The sequence below is a fragment of the Lacerta agilis genome, chromosome 5, assembly GCF_009819535.1.
Source record: "Lacerta agilis isolate rLacAgi1 chromosome 5, rLacAgi1.pri, whole genome shotgun sequence".
NCBI classification, from domain to species: domain Eukaryota; kingdom Metazoa; phylum Chordata; class Lepidosauria; order Squamata; family Lacertidae; genus Lacerta; species Lacerta agilis.
Window position 1 is genome coordinate 82,562,726 of NC_046316.1, and position 17,724 is coordinate 82,580,449.

A 17,724-nucleotide genomic window follows, 5' to 3' on the forward strand; every position below is an offset into this window, starting at 1 on the left:
TTCACATAAACATGATTAAGCCTTACCAGAGAAATGAAAGCTGGGCTCTCTGTGCTATCCGAGAGGACCCAGAAGAAGCAGAAATATCATGCTGGGAAGGGAGAGGGGAGCAAGAATGTAATATACAAGAAGTAAAGCTAGCCCTTACCTTACCCATTCACAGCAGGAAGAAATAAGAAACATCCTACAAAATTTTGAAACGATTTTCAGTAATACTCCAGGACTAGAAAAAGAGGTAGTCCATCACACTGACACCGGGATTGCAAAGTCTTGTGATTTCATATTTGTTATGCCGTATGATGAACAGAGTCAGATGTGGTCGCAATGCAAGCCAGAGTCAATGCTCCATATAACCACACCATAATGGAATATGAAAAATACATTCACATGGGCATTAATCCAAGAAGATTGTGATGGGTGTTCCATGGTATGGCTATGATGATACCTGTCTAGGCGCAATTAAGGCCCGTATTTGTTCAATTGCAAAAGTTCCTTTCCGAGGGGCTCCATGCAGTGACGTGACAGGACGTCAGCGCCCATATAAAGTAAACATGGATCTAGTAAACAGTTTTATTTCCGGGATCCTGTGGGATGAGGAACAGGAAGCCCCATATTTAGAATGCAGGTCTTTATATTTGACATTGGGGGGCAGGCCTGGAAAGCTTATGACTGGTCACATATTACCACGGTAGCGATTTGTGAAAAATATGACCCTGAGCTTATAGGTTTACGCCCATTCAAGAGGAGTCAGAGTTGTTTTAAAAGTGACCTATCTGTGAGATCAGTTAGAACAACTATTCAAAGTTATGATAAAACATTCATCAGTTGGAAATAGAAGAAAAACATACTGAAAGTTATAGTTGCCAGGGTTGTCCCATCAACTTTCTATGAAAGTGAAAGTGTTTCCTACACTAGAGATTGTGTGGTGGGAAGTTGGGTGCCCTGCTGCTCATGCAACACAAATGAATGCCCAAAATGAACGTGGTTACACAGCATTAACATGGCCGCCACGTCAAGACATAAAAAGTAGTCTTCAAATGCTTGAAGTGGGAACTGATAATTCAACACAGACCAAAGATGAACTGACAGCAAGGGAGATTGCTAAGAGCAATAAGCAATTGGAGCTTTTTAATCTACTTTCATTAAGTAAACCTGTGTGTCCAAAAAGCTTCAGCAAGCTGATAAAAAAGCAGCTTTCCACAAACTTCTGAAAGCAGTTCCCAATGAATTCAGAAGCCAGATAACCAGTTCTTATGCTGCCTTTTGAGGACTTGGAGACGTTTGCACAAGGCATCGAGCTTGAACACTTAACAGAGATCCTGAAGGAGAGCAAGGGTGCTCCAAGAGAGCTTTTGACCCTGAGAAACAAAGACTCTACACAGCTTGGAATCCATAATCGTTACAGACGCATCGACTGCAGGGATCGGAGTGGGACTGTGTCAAATGGCGGGGAAGACAACTTGCATCCATCACGTGTGGCAGAGAAAAGACTGGTGCCCAGGGAAAGACACTTCTTGTGGCGGTTAAGGACAATAGGAGCGTGAAAGGATCCTGGACATCGTTGCAGATGCTTTATCACGAAGACCCGAAGGCAAAGATTAAATGGACAGTTACAATTTTCTTGCAGTTAACTAAAGGTTTAATATGCATGATCTATTGTATATAATGTGGAAAAAAACAATTATTAAGCCAGTATACGATGAGGAGTTAAGGTTAGTAACATAGAAAATGTTTGTTGAATTAATGTGTCACGCAGTTTGATCAGGAGTATAACTCTGTACAGTTATCCCTCCTGAATCAAACTTATTTAAGGGGGGAGGTATGTGGCGTTTGCCTTTCTAGGGATACACAGGAGAAGGAGTAAGTAAGGGGTTAAGTGGCTGGCCCTAGGCTAACCAATAAACAGAGGGGGGAGGAGCTAGGGGCAGCTGAAGGAGTCAGTTAGAGTTAGGAGGGCAGTTGATGAAGAGCTGTTGATCGAGGGAGTTGGTTGGGTGGGTGGTGGTTGATTGTGAGGGTTGGTGGTGAGGTATAGTGGTGAGCGTAGGCAGGGTTGTAACCATTATCTTAAGTTGTTGAAGTTTTTAAATAAACACTTATTATTTTGTTTAAAATTGCACCCTGACTGTGAAAGTTATTACCAGGGAGGGATCCTGGTTGGTGGCAGCGAAGCGCGTGGTGGCACAGGGATCAATAGTCCGTCAAACGACCGGGAATGTCTGCTGAGTTTGACACACTGCATGGCACCTCCAAGGCACATCTAAATTAAGCGTGATCCGCATAGCTGCTTGTGTTCCCTCTCTTCCCCCCCCCTTTCCTCTTCCTGTATAGGCGGGCAAGGTGCTTGGCTGCTGAACAGTGGTATAATTTCAGTACCCAAGGAATAGGATTTAATAGGAGGATGTGCCCGTAAAGCAGGATTTTCCTCCTAGCACTTGGAGACGCATGTCACCAAGCGGGTCTACACTCATGATCCTCATCAATTTCACACTGCTGCCAGTGCCTCGCAAATAGGGCTGCTACTTAAATGTTTTGCTCCTTCTCTCCCCAAGGACAAAAGGATTAGAAGCTCTTCTCAAACAGAAGCTTTTTTTAAATAAGAGGAACTCAGAAAGAGACGGCTAAAAACAAGGGAGATGGACAAAACAAATGGCTTTGGATTTGTCAGCACTGGCCCCCAATGTCAATGATGCCTTCAGAACGAAGCCACCGCCTTATACTTCAGTGTGCGCTAGGGCCTCAAGTGACAGAGTGGATGGGAGAAAGACTCCCCAGAAGGTAGCCTGCTTTGGGACTCATGATCAGAGTGGCTTTGGTTTTGAGGGAGCAAAATGGGCAAAATTCCACAGGGTGGGCTCTCTCCTACCGCAGGCTCCCTCGGGGAGGGGGCAACAACAGCAGTGGAAAGCACAAATGCTCTGATGGAGCTGCAGTTAAAATGTCCCACAATGCTTTAATGTTCTCATGTGGCATTGTGGGAACTTAAAATGGTGGCTCATAGAACTATCAACTTGGTTAAAGGGGAGAGACAGAGGATGCAGTACCAGCAGACCCTGCCGGGGTCTCAAGACCCTAACCGCTTCCTTAAGGTGTCTTTGCTGATGCCAACCAGGCCTGCCAAATAAGTAGTGAATTTCTTATGGTCTTTCTTTGTACTCTTTCACACCACTGTCAGTTACCCTAAGTCATTCACCTCCCATTGCTTTGAACAAATGGTGTCCTTCCTCAGAACCCATTGGTGGCTCTCCATCCCCTTCATTATCTAGCGCAAGCCCCATGCCCATTCTTTAAAAAGTATCCAGAGCCTTGTATACTATCTTTTAACATAACAAACGCCCTCCTGGACCAGATGATTGGTCCTTCTGGTTCAGCACCCAGTTTTCCACAAGTTGGGCATGAAGGAAATAACGGTCCCATTTTTGTTCTCTAGCAACTGGTAATTCAGAGCCGCAAAACCGCCAAACCTGAAGGTTGCCCAGTAGCTACCAAACAGCCTGACCTATTATGAATTTATCTAATTCCTTCCTTGAATCCATTCCTCCCTTGTCAAATTCTGTTGGCATTATGCTTTGCAGTTCTCATGATTTCTAATGGCCTGGCGTGGATATTATAGTGTCAGCACGAGGGCTAAACTACCCTGGACCAATGCAAGAGCATGTCATCTCCACCTGTGAGGGCACCCCACGTGCGCCGCTAACCTAGAAGCAGCTAGGACCATATGAGTCCTTGTTGGCTCACTCCATATGTTCCCATCAAACACCATGCTTTTCTGATTAGAATACTTTAGAAAGCTGCCCCATAGCTGCTAAGCCCTAAAGGGCCTTGGCCCAGTATACCTGAAGGAGTGGCTCCACCCCCACTGTCCGCACTGAGGTCCAGCTCCGAGGGCCTTCTAGCGGTTCCCTCACTGAGAGAAGTGAGGTTACAGGGAACCAGGCAGAGGGCCTTTTCGGTAGTGGCGCCCGCCCTGTGGAACGCCCTCCCATCGGATGTCAAGGAAATAAACAACTACCTGACTTTTAGGAGACACCTGAAGGCAGCCCTGTTTAGGAAAGTTTTTAATGTTTGATGTTTTTATTATTAATATTCTGTTGGTTCCCCAGAGTGGCTGGGGAAACCCAGCCAGATGGGCCGGGTATAAATAATAAATTATTTTATTATTACTAGTCCACCTGTTTCCCAAGCAATAATTCATTTCCTTCAGGAAGGGGATAAGAGGCAGAAGATTGTCATTTGCAGCCAGGTATGACATTCTGCTGTGTTGCTTTTACGGCCTAGAAGTGAGGCCTGCACTGGCTTCTACCCTTCTCCCTTCCTCAAGGAAAGACCTTACTATATTTCGACCTGGGGAACCAGGAAGGGAACCAGGCAGCATAGGGCACAGTAAAGGCAGGAGGGGACCTCTAGTTTTTTCAAGCCCAGATCAATGGGATTGCATCCCAACCCTAAAATGTAGCCATTAGAACTGCTTACCAGCAGAGCCCAAATTAATATGGGGTGTGGAGGAGAATCGAGATCAGGGAGAGTCAACATGGGGCCATGCAGATGTTGTTGGATTACAACTATTGTCCATGACCAGTGGGCCTACTGACCATGGCTAGTGGGAGTTGGTCTCCAGCAACATCTGGAGGGCACAACAACATCTTGAAGATGCTCATCTGGCTACCTCTGTGCTAGATCAACAGCTTCCTTTCTTTCTGGCTTATATCTCTTTATATGGGGAAAGATACCTCTAAACCGAAGGACCTTTTGAGTCTTACAAAATATTTTGTAATAAGATGTGCCGGACAAAAGCAGAATCTAGACAATTTCGACAAGGAAAACAAAGCAGAGTTAGAAAAACAAACGAACTCGTAATTAATCAGCCCAGACAGCATACTAAGCAATGTGATGGATTCACCATCACAGAAATCTTTAAAAGAGAGATTGTGTTTTGTGTGGTGGTTGGGCAGGAGTGGGGAGAGAGAGAGAGAGAGAGAGAGAGAGAGAGAGAGAGAGAGAGAGAGAGAGAGAGATGGGGGAATATGCCATAACGCAACCAGGATATTAGGCTTTTTGAAGGAATTGCTTGTGAAATGATATGCCCTGCACATTATGTAGGAGGTCAGAGCAGATAATCATTCCTTCTGGCTGTAAAGTATTTCAATCTATGAGAATTTATTATCTGCCCAAGGCAAAATGACACTATCGCACCCAGAACAACAAACTAAAAGGAGGGGAGCCAGGAGGAGAGGGGAGCGAGGATGGCCTGAGGGTTTTTTAATGGAGTTTTAAAGGATAAAGAGGACCTTTTTCTTAAAGGCTAGCTTAACCACTGTGGGTAGCCCATGTTTTGGACTCCAAGTCCCACCCACCAATGGGAGTGTTACCTGTGGGTAATGGGAGGTGAAGTCTGCAACACCTGAAGAGGACCATGTCGACTTCTTCTGAACTACTAAATGTAAGGCACAAGCAACTTGTTCCCTTTCTGCCTCTGCAATGGTTAGAGTTGACTTGGATGCTGTCAGTATAGGAGGGGTATTTATGCATTCTGCAGGGCAAACCTGGGCTTGCTACTGAAAATGGATTTGACTGGGCCAATCTCCCGGTGCAGAAGGAGATAAGGTCTTCAACTGTCTACCTTTCCAGGTAGCAAACTCCCTAGTTAAACAATGAGCTGTGTGAAGAAGTACTATCTTTTATCTGTCCTGAATCTCCCAACATTTAGATTCATTGGATGACCCCCTGGTTCTAGTATTACAACAGAGAGAGGAAAAACATCTCCCTCTATCAACAATCCTCCCTTATGTACCACTTTCCTAAACTACAAAGGGAGTGAGAAGCCACATTGTCCTTCTTCTGAGATCTTGGGAGGAATGGTACAATGTTTACATAAACATGTTGCAAAGTCTATAATCTTCTCAGATATTAATAGCTGGCTACCTGTGGAACTGGTGGCACTGTGGGTTATCAGCCACAGAGCCTAGGGCTTGCTGATCAGAAGGTCAGCGGTTCGAATCCCCGCGATGGGGTGAGCTCCCGTTGCTCGGTCCCAGCTCCTGGCCACCTAGCAGTTCGAAAGCATGTCAAAGTGCAAGTAGATAAATAGGTACCGCTCCAGCGGGAAGGTAAACGGCGTTTCCGTGCGCTGCTCTGGTTCGCCAGAAGCGGCTTAGTCATGCTGGCCACATGACCTGGAAGCTGTATGCCGGCTCCCTCGGCCAGTAAAGCAAGATGAGCGCCGCAACCCCAGAGTCGTCTGTGACCGGACCTAATGGTCAGGGGTCCCTTTACCTTTACCTTTTTACCTGTGGAACTTGAGGCTTTCAAAGAGAAATAAGGTTTTAGCTGGGGTGAACATGCACTCCAGTAAACATTTCCTCCAGAGAGACTTGTTTAGAATCATAGAACTGTAGAATTGGAAGGGACCACAAGGGTCATCTAGTCAACCGCCTGCAATGCAGGAATCTTTTGTCCAATCTTTTGGTTGATGCTTGGTGGGTAAGCAAGATGCCCCTCCCCCAACGTAAGTCCATGTTGATGCTGTTTTATTTCTCTCTTTTTCTGTCCCCCTGTGTGGATAGAGTCATTATATACGGAACTGGATTAATTATATCTAACTGGGGACAGGAGAACAATGAAGTTCTTATCTAGTGTCCTGACTAGTGTGTTCTCTAAGCCGTCTATGACATGATGTCGTAGACACAAATTCCTAGCAAAGTAAAGGAAGTTTCATGGTTTCCAGCAGCAGAAACCTCCAGCTTTCATAATACAGAAGCAGATTCTGAAAAGGAAGAAAGACTTGGTGTTCTCACCTAGCCACAAAGAGGAAGGCATAGCTCAAGTGTGTTAACTTCATTTTTCCATCAAGCAAGACTGACCAGTGAATATTTTTTTTCTCATCTCCCTCTTTCCTTGCTTGTGTGACATAACACAAAGCTTGTGAGTCACTTGGGCCTTCTACTCTGCAGTAGGGATGGGTGAACTTGCCTATTTGTGGTCCATGCCACCTTTGCATGTCCCCCCCCACAAGTGCCATTCATTTCCCTTTCTGCATTAGTCTGCCATTCAAAAGGTGTGTTTAAATGCTTGTTTCCCTCAAAACTTGTGTTTAAATTCCAAGGGCTCAGAAATCTGTTGGGGACCTTGTCCCCCAAGATGGAAAAGGATCAGCACATTGGTCTCAGAGGTGTGGATGAGGAATTTGCAAATACTGACTTGCGCAAGCACCCCTACTCTCCACCCTGCCTCTATCCCACCCTGCAGGTGAGAGTGAATGATTCCTCTGGTGGAAGAACTCTATCTAAGGCTAACTCTCATTGTTTGCAAAGCACATGAAAGGACGTCAAAACACTGTGCACGTTTTTGCCCCAGACCCAACCCCTCCATATGGAAGGCCTGTGTACCAAAGCAGAGCAGATATCTATCTATCTATCTATCTATCTATCTATCTATCTATCTATCTATCTATTGGAATGATATAGTATCAAAAATGAAATTTTATGGCTGTCTGTAAAATTGAAGTATGAGCCAAGGGTTAACAACCTTGAATTTTTAGCCTTAAAATTAGTCTTAGGGAGAGAGAGAGACAGAGAGAGAGGGGGGGGAGCCACTTCATTATAAATACGTTACTGCTATATAATGGCCTCCTGATTGATAAGCCCCGCAGCTACCTTAGCTGGCAGTCTTTTAAGCACCAATCCTTCATTTGGGTCCTAACAGCAAGGTGGGCTCCTCCTCCCTCGCTGGGCCATCAATTTTTACCTGCCAATACAGTTTGATGAGCTTGCTGGTATGCTGCTCACTTCCTCCTGACAGCCAGTACATGTAGTCAGCAACCATGGCACTCCTAACGACGGAAACAGAATAAGCAAGTGAAATAATTCAGGGGGAGGAAGAAGGAGACTGATGAGAATACAGAAATGTGATGCCCGTAACCTAAAAGACCCGCATAGGCTACGAAACCTTTGCAGCCCTACACCAGCAAGCCCTACACCCATGCAAAATCTGGCCTGCCCAGGTGTACCTCTTGCCCCCATAGCTGCCATCCCAGAGGCAAAAGGGGAGCGTGGAAGGAGCAGAAGCTTCAATAATGCGACTCACTCAGCCAAGTACCAGACCCTCCAAGTGTCCCTGTTTTCCAAGGGCAGTTCTGGATTCACAGAAGCTGTCCAGGTTTCTGATTTGATCCTGGAATGTCCCGCTTTTCATTAGGATGTTCCTAATTTCATTGGAGTAATGTTGGAAGGTAAGGAGTCATGTGAACCCTAAGCCAAGGAGATAAGTAAGTATACTTATCTGAAGACACCTGAAGGCAGCCCTGTATAGGGAAGTGTTTGTTTGAAAAAAAAGTTTAATGTTTTGTTATGTTTTCATATATGTTGAAAGCTGCCCAGAGTGTCCGGGGCAGCCCAGTCAGATGGACGGGGTATAAATAAAACCATCATCATGGAATAGCACGTCCTTATTTTCATTGGCGAAATGTTGCAGCGTTTGGTGTTTCCTTCCACTTGCCCTACCCTGAGCAAAAGCAGGATGCTGCTCAGGATCTGGGGCAGGATACCACCGTTCCATACCCCCCCGCCCCCCGTCAAAGGGGCACTCTTGTAAACTAAGGCAAGCAAGGACTAAGGCACATTACAAATGCAGCTGTTTATATTAGCATACATTCATAATTATCAGCCATTGGCAAGAGGATATAGCATGCATTTGGAAACTCTGGGGAGCTGTTTTATTAGGTAACAAAAGTGCAAGGACGAAACGGCCCTAACATTTTTTCCCCCTCCCACAGTTGATGGGTTTTTCCATTTTTATTGTGAACAAATATTTAACGGTCACTCAAAAATGTTTTATTCGGGCTCGCTTTAAAGTATTTATGGACTCCCACGCGTTATATATAGTCAAAATTTCTTCCAGGACAGCAGCTGAATGTGTGATATAGCGTGCTGCTGGTATCGGAGAATATCTCAGTTTGTGGCAAAGTCAAACATAGTTCATCTTTGATTAAATTATGCTTGCCGCGGTGGAGTTTGGGGGGTGTGGGGAGTGGGGAAGAGGTGGCAAATCTTGCAACTAATTGAATATGCTTTAGTGCCCTGAGTGTTTGTAACAACTACCACATTTCTCTTATTAGACTGAGAGGATATTAAAAACTATTGTGCAATGGATATTAATGCAGGTTTTAACAGACTTCAGAAAATCACTTTGCTTTTTTATGGCTGCTCCTCCAATACTCCCCCCCCTCTCTCCTTCCCCTCTGGAGATTCCAAATCCAATTAAATGCAACCAGATGTAATTCCAAATTGTCACTTTAGTCAATTAAACATATAATAATCTTGTGTGCCTAATTACTAGCACAAAAAGTTTATTTGTTGATGCTTTCCTATCTGCTTGTCGCTGCCCATCTCCTTCCCTCCCAGCCCCCCATCACTGCCGATATATTTATTGCTCCTTGACATTACTGTAAATTGAATTTGGAATTCTCTCCCGAGTTACATGTGTTATAAAACCCTAATCCCAGGCTAGTAGTAATACCATTTTAGAACATGTTTTCGCAAGCTGCATTATGTTCTTAATGAGATATGGCCGAGAGGAAATAAAGGAAGCAGAGGATTTAAATCACAAGCAGTTCAGAGTTGTCTGGGTGTCGTGGGGAAGGCAGGGGGGAAGACGACTGCCGTGATGCTCCGTGGGAGGCCCAGCAAAAGATAAATCTATCCTTGCACAGAGGTGTGCATCTCTTGACTTCAGTGTGTTGGTGGGAAGGGGCACTTGCTTTGAATCTAATGCTAAAGAAGTTCCCCATCTCTCGTGCGACCGACTGGCAGAAATCTGGGGAACTGTGATGAAAACAATGAGGATGTCAGGGCCTGGATTGAGGAGGAATGGTGGCAGCCCCCCCTTCTTCTGAACCTTTCCAAGGGCAGGAGGACAGTATTGATTTAGAACAGTGGTTTGCAGAGGGGCATAGTCCAGAGGAGAAAGGCTGGGAAATAGTGGGTGAGGAGCAGCTAGAAAAGGAAACACCAGGAGACAGCTGATTCAGTGTCCTTGGACAGCATTCCTGACCCCCCTTTGCCTAATACTAGATGGGCTTTGAGAGTGATCGAACAGAGAGCTCAGTGGCAACAAGCTCAGATTACCCAACATAGGAGTGACGTAGTTTAATGGGGATGGGGGGGAAACCTTTACTGGGAGCAACGCCTTTTCTAGAGAGATATGCATTTCTTTGTCTCTCGCTGTGATTATTAAAGAAACAAACTGGTAAGAATGCTCCTTTCGCTTGATCTGCTTATTTACTGCCACTGGGGGATGGATCCGACTCCCCAAAGCCTGACAGAGGACGATCAATGAGCTTCTGGCTTTATACAGAAGAGACCCAATGCCAGCAGGTAGTCTCCTCGGGCCAGAGCTAGAGAGCCCACTCAGAGCCAGCCGACCAATGAAGTGGGGTGAGGCAGCTGCCTCGGGTGGCACCCACGAGAAACGGCACCAGAGAGGGAGAGGAAGCAGCTGCCCTGCTGCTGCTTTGCATGGCGGGGTCGCCATAGCCGCTGTGTGACGTGGGTGCAGTGGGGCAGTGGCTTCTCTTCCTCCAGGTGACGACCCTCTCTGGGCAGCCTGCTTTCACAGCCTAGGTGTGTCTAGTTCTCTTGACTGTGCTGCTCTCGTACCACTGAGGGCAGGCCTGGCAATGATGCTGCTTGTCCTACCAGGCCTATGAGTGCCCTGGACTTGCTGCCAACACCACAATTTCCCAATGACCAAACTTAGTTTAGGCCCATTCATTTCAGTTTTAATTTCAGCAGGCCCGCTCTGAATATAATTTAGTTGGATGCAACCTAATTTGCCTAGTATGCTGCAAAATCCTGCGAGATCACAGCAACCAAAATGGCTGCCGTTCTCTCACAAAACAACAACAGGGGATGTCCCAGGTTTTCCAGGACACTTGCGGGGTATGTGCTAAGACGAGGTACTCTCAACAAAGATTTCACCTAGTAAAGTATGGTGAAATCATTGGTTATGAATGTACCAACTGCTCCAAAAACATTGTGTAGGGTGGCCATTTTTCAAGAAGTAATGATCCGGACACAAAAAGTTGTTGACGTATGGCAACCCTAACATTATAAGTTAATCACTGGAAGTACCTTCAGACTTTGACAGCTTGGGAGAGCTTACTGAAATGTCTGGAATTGGTGTGATGAATAAATTAATGGAAGTAATTCATAGGGAAAAGGATGGCTTTGACTCATTAATGTTGCAGATAATTGGATGGACTTTATAGCTCATTGTGACTCGTATTACCGCCGTGTCAAGTTAGGCAGAATTGTCTTTTTGTGATCAAGTCTATCTGCTTCACTTTCAGCCATTTTTTCCTTAATTTGTTTTAAAAACTGCAGTTTTTGTGCAGTTGATGATGGGGAGTTTATTAATGAGCAGAGTCATTTCTTAAAATGAAATGGGTGAGGGGGGAAAAGAAGATTTTTTTAAAGCCAACTTTCTGCCACCTGATTTCTAGATGCAACCCCAAACACAGCCACCCGTCGAAATTTGCACTTCAAATTTTGCATTGTAGTTCTTCAGAAAAGTAACGTCTAAAAAGTGATGTGGAAGTGTAGAGAACTGAACTCAAAGAAGCCAACATCTACAGTTGCCCATCCCTCAGTGATATCCGGACATGAGATAATTAGCATTACAAGTGACCACCTGTGTGTGTGTGTGTGTGTGTGTGTACTTGACATTGGGTAACCATTTTCAGGGGTACCCTGGATATTTAATTATTTTGAAATATTCACAAACCACCCGCTCATGTCAAGGTGGCAGTGCAATAAGACACAAAACAATCAAAACAATATAAAATAATCATAAATACAGCGAGCTCACCCTAAGAAAATGTAAACAACTGAATACGACTGTCATCATTAAAAGGCTTCTGAGAGATGACTGGAAGTTAACATCAGGGATGCCTGCCAAATCTCTGCTGGAAGAGCATCCAAAGGATGGGATCAGTGACAATAAATGCCCAACTTCTAGCTGAAGCCAGTCGGGCTTCTGAGACACGGGGGACAACTAATGGTGCTCCTCTGGACATGCAGTTCCACCCCCTCTGAGGCTTTGTATCTGAGAGATTGGATTACAGGCCTTGTTTCATATGCCAGCTCTAGACAAGTCACTTAGGGGACAATTTAACAGAGTCAAGAGGGACTCTTGCAATGTAAGTGGTCCCTGATTTGCCTCTTAAATGACTTGCCTGAGATCACAGACAGGAAATCCCTTGTCAAGGGAAACCCATTTCCCTTTGCTGCACAGAATGTCCGTTTTGTGGGGGACAAGGATTACCTGCCGAGTAGTCAAACTGATCCTGCCCCCATTTCTTCAGGAAAGAGAGTGAGGAGGGACGGGTGGGTGGCGGGGAGGGGAGGGGAGGGGAGGGGAGGGGAAGGACCCTGTAAAAATACTGGGCATAATTCCTTGGGAGGTTTTCCTGTGCAAGAGCTGCCCAAGATCATGCTAGCATACAGAGGTGTGCTGAGGGGAGGTAGAAGATAACAAAACCGAGGCCCAAACAAATGCCAGCTTTAACCCTGCCCACAAAACCCTCAACCCTAAATACTCAGCCCTCACCCACAATAAATTATGAGCCGTTGCACATGGACTTTTCACTCTTGGGCTGCTGTCCAGCAGACAATGCATCTCTTCTGTACTTGAAAGGAGATTGGCTGTCTCCTTCCCTTCCCATGGAAGTTCGGGAAAACCAGTACAGCCCAAGAGCAGGGCAACATGCATCTCTGGCGTGTAGCTGGAGCCGCCTTTGCAAAAGCAAATGCAGACAGCTCGGACCTGCATTGGACTGTGTGGGTACAAGTCCCAGGCTGCTGGGTAATTTACCTAACTTCTTTAATGGAAGTTGTAGCCTTTCAAAGGTAGAGCATCTGCTTTGCATGGGGGAGGTCCTGAGTTCAATCCTCGGCATCTCCAGGTAGGGCTGGGAGAGACCCCAAGCTGAAAACCCAAACAGCTGCTGCCAGTCAGGGTAGACAATAGTGGGATCAATGGATCAATGGCATGACTTGGTATGAGGCAGCTTTCTATGTTCTGATGTGGTGGGTGGACCGGATCACTCCCATTTATTTTATCCCCCTGACCATGTCAAATATCCTGGGTGGTTGGGGACTAAATCCATAGGAAAGCTGCAATTCACAAGAGGCAGAGAAGGGTGAGTGCTGTGGCATGGTTGCCCAGGCAACACACAACGCACAATTCCAAAGCAGCCGTAGGAAAACATGCATGCACAATATTAGAACCTTACAAGGAGAGAGTATTTCTGAGCGGTTGCAAGGCTGATCACAATTTGCCATCTAGCTATGAATCAAAAGCGATGGGGTTAAGCATTTCTATGGGCAACTCTCCCAGCACTAAGCAATACAATCGTACCTCGGAAGCTGAACAGAATCCGTTCCGGAAGTCTGTTCGACTTCCAAAACTTTCGGAAACCAAAGCGTGGCTTCTGATTGGCTGCAGCCAATTGGAAGCCGTGGAAGCCTCGTCAGACATTCGGCTTCCAAAAATAGTTTGCAAACCGGAACACTTACTTCTGGGTTTGTGGCATTTGGGAGCCAAAACGTTCAAGAACTAAGCTGTTCAAAACCAAAGTACAACTGTACTTCATATAATTCTCAGGACAAACCTGGAATCTGATTACAGCAACTTGGCTTTTCCAGATGTTCCTGCTTCTATAGCTCCCACCATCCCTGACCATTGGGCACAATGACTGGGGCTGAGGGAGGTGGAATCCAACAATATATGGAGGACCACAGGGTCCTTATCACCACCACCACCACCAGCAGCAGAAGCAGCAGCCACTGGCGGAGAAAGCCGCTTGGCCGTCTGGGGTGGCAAACCCGGGGGCGTGGTTTTGCTCTGTGGTGCGCACACACAGTGTTGCTGCGTACAACGCATGCATCATGATGCTGCACATGTGCATTGCAAAGCAGTGCGTGCCGCCCACAGGCGGGCCGCAGGGCGGGGCAGCCTTGCTCCGTGGCTTGCTCGGGGCCCGCCGGTGGAGCACCACGCACCCCCGGTGGGCAGGCCCCGGGCAGGCCGCGGGGTGGGGCAGCCTCGCTTCGCGGCTTGCTAGTAGGCTGCCGAACAGGTTTGCGAGTGGGCTGCGGGGTGAGGCTGCCTCATTCTGCGACTTGCTTGGGGTTTGACGGTGGCGCGTGCTGCTCCGTGGCAGGCATGCGCAGCGCTGCAACGCATGCGTCGTATGCAGCAATGCTGCGAGTGCGCACTGCAGAGCGGCGGTGCTGGCAAACCCCGGGCAAGCCGTCAGCGCACGCCTTTTACTGGGCGACAGGGCTCGGCTTGGGCATCGCGGGGCACGCCGAGTGTCCTCCCCCTCCAGGGTGGAACATGGGCCACCCCGCCCTCAGCGCCCCCACCTTGCTACGCTACTGGCAGCAGCAGCTGTCCTTCTCTGTGAGGTCCCAGGGCTGGCATGCTTAGGACCTTAGCATGCTTTTAGGGTATAGTCCGAAGGTGTGGAAAATCTGAAGGCACTCCTACTGCCTTATCCTATTCTTTGCTGGAGGGTGGAGTTCTGCTTTCCATTCCTACATCCATTTCCAAGGCTTTGAGAATTTCTTTGAAAAGTTTTAAAAGCATTTCCTTTCCTACAAGGAAAAAACTGGGAGGGAAAGGGAGGAAACGGTTAAGAGGCTTTCCCAGGGTGGGCCATTAGGGGCCCGCACCTTAAGCTGTAGTAGATTTTTTTTTTTTAAGAAGTAGGGTGCTTTTAGAAACTTTGTACCAAACACTTTTTCCTCTGTAGCCAGTTACACTGAAAGTTGTGTGTGCAGAAGTCTGCTTTTTCATTTGCACACTGCCTTTCTGACATCATGAGACACAAGGCAGTGTAAATAGGGGTCCCAGGAGCCCTGACCCAGGAACTGATCCAGAGCTCCTTGACCTGCCTTTAGTCCAGAGGTTAGCTCTTGGTGCTGAATATTGCCCTTCATATCTTGGGACTCCCTTAGGCCATGCTGACTCTCTCCAGTCCTGCTGAAAACTCTCCTTAAATACTTTTGCCTGGCTAGAATTGTGTCTCTGAACTGTAACGATTCCTTGCCTTGCTTGGATATATCTTATATATCTATACCCATATATTTATCTCTCTCTATATATATATACCCCAACTTGACTTTGGTATGAGTCGCAGCCTGTTGTACAAAGGGAAGAGTCACATCCATTGCTAGACCCCCCAAGTGTCTCTATTTTCCAGGGACAGTCCCAGATTTACAGAAGCTGTCCAGGTTTCTGTTTTGGTCCCGGAATGTCCCGCTTTTCCTTAGGACATCCCTATTTTCACTGGAGAAATGTTGGAGGGTATGGTAGGACATCCCTATTTCCATCAGAGAAATGTTGGAGGGTATGGAGTTATGCGACCCCCCCCCCCCACGCTACAGAAACGAGTAATTATACAACCTTTAGAAGACATTTGAAGGCAGCTGTGTACAGTGGTACCCCGGGTTATTTCCTTAATCCGTTCCGGGTTACAGTACGTAAACCGAAAAGGACGTAACCCAAATAATTCGTTCTGCGCAGACCGAAAAAAAACGAAAAATCGCTTTTGCGCATGCGCAGACCGTGAAAACGCTTCTGCGCATATGCGAATCGTGCACGCTTCAGGTTGCGCTTCTGGGTTAGCGGAGTTCGTAACCCGAAAAGTACGCAACCCGAAGCGTACGTAACCTGAGGTACGACTGTATAGGGACGTTTTTAAATGTTTATTGTTTTATTATGTTTTTATATATGTTGGAAGCCACCCAGAGTGTCTGTGACAATCCAGTCAGATGAAATGGCATCTGTTGTTGTTGTTGTTGTTGTTGTTGTTGTTGTTGTTGTTGTTTAGGACATCCCTATTTTCATCAGAGAAATGTTGGAGGGGATGCATTGCTCCATCCATCTCTGCCCTTGGAAAGTTTCACAGGTGGGACTGTGCCCCCCTCCCTTCCCTGCTTCCTAGCATCTACAGTGGCTTCCAAGCATCTAGCGCCAATGGCTGGTGAAAGTAGACTCAACAGCCTAGAGAGTTGGTTTGGCTTCAAAAAGCCTATTGAAGGAAAATTTGAGCACAGATTTTGAGGAACAGGCAGCTGAGTACTAGAAGGAGTGGTCTAAACCACTGAGGTTCTTGGGCTTGCTGATCAGAAGTCAGCGGTTTGAATCCCCGCAATGAGATGAGCTCCCGTTGCTCTGTCCCAGCTTCTGCCAACCTAGCCGTTTGAAAGCACACCAGTGCAAGTAGATAAATAGGTACCGCTGTGGTGGGAAGGTAAATGGCACAGTGTTCCGTTGCACCAGAAGCGGTTTAGTCATGCTGGCCACATGACCCAGAAAGCTGTCTGTGGTCAAACACTGGCTCTCTTGCGTGAAAGGCAAGATGAGCACTGAACCCCATAGTTGCCTTTGACTAGACTTAACCGTCCAGGGGTCCTTTGCCTTTTACTTTTTCATGAGAAGTTGAAGAAGCTGAATGAAGTTGAAGAAGCTAAATCAGCAGAACAGTGTGGATTTCAGATGTGAGCTTCATTTGCGGCAACTGGCCACTGGGTGGAGTAAAACCCTAAGAGATATACAATCACAGGGCACAGCGACAGATCCTGTGTTTCGTTCTTCTGAGCCCCCTTTGCAGACATTTATGCGAGATATATATTTTCAGAGTCAGGGTTCCTGTTTTCTCAGAAGGACTGTTGTTGGTTTGCCTTTGGTGAAACCTTGACCATGCAGATCAGGTTAGAGGTGTTCGAGCTAAAATGGTGTGAAGTTTGACACCCCAAATAACATTTCCTAAACAACTAGAACCAAGGACCACGCTGCTGATATGATATATCTTAACTCGTCATCGACATCAGAGGGCTGAGTCAAACAACAGTCTGTGATCAATCCTCATATAGATTTTTTTTTCTTTTAATTCTGTTTACATTGACATGTTTCTGATGTATTTTTTTCTTACTGTGTTTTATCTTAATTCCTAAGCCACTCTGAATGTTTGTATTAAAGCTGGGTAATTTTATGAGGGTGCAGGGTGGGCTTGACCTTCTGAGGCCTAGCTGGAATCTGCTAGCTTCTCCTCACTCCCATTGCAACAGATTGGCTCCTGGGGTTCCCCTGCCAGCATGAGCAAGGATGTTAAGTATAGTAATTTAATTCACTGAAATTGTAAATGCTTGTATGCATCACTATGTGTTTAAATTTGATTGGTTGGTTACTGAATTCTAGAGCGTTCTCTAGTAGTTCTCATGTGATTGGCTAATGATGGTCACATGGGAAGTATTTAGTGGCTCAATTTTTATGTGAAGCAAGGTGGCTGTGTTTTAGAATCCACTGTGAACACTGCTAAGTTGAATAGAGTGTTGGAGTGCATCTTCTCTGCTTGAAAGAAAGAGAGCAAAGCTGCAAGAGAAGGTAAAGGTGGAAATCTCTCATTGGAGCTGCAAAACATGGCCAAAGTGAGATACAGAAGGCTGAGTGCTGAGCTCTGGAAAGAGAGGAAAATACTGTACAGTTGTTTGGAAGTTAGAAAAGATTGTAAATCCATGCTTGGATAATGTAAATATTATGTTTTAATTCATTTATAACTAAAAGTTTCTGCAAGTAAAGTTTTTGAATGCATATGTCTGGACATTGGCTTAATCTCCTAAGAAGGGTGTCTGTCATATTCAGTCATTTACAGTGGTACCT

The 17,724-nt window shown here is 46.2% G+C and overlaps 1 protein-coding gene across 1 annotated transcript in view; it reads right to left on the reverse strand.

Annotated features, from left to right (window-relative positions):
- The window catches only part of SPATA16 (spermatogenesis associated 16), a 139,870-nt gene that overhangs the window by 63,524 nt on the left and 58,622 nt on the right, over positions 1–17,724 (reverse strand). Inside the window, 1 exon segment of the mRNA XM_033150666.1 lies at positions 7,744–7,828. Coding sequence (XP_033006557.1) covers positions 7,744–7,828 — 85 coding nt within the window.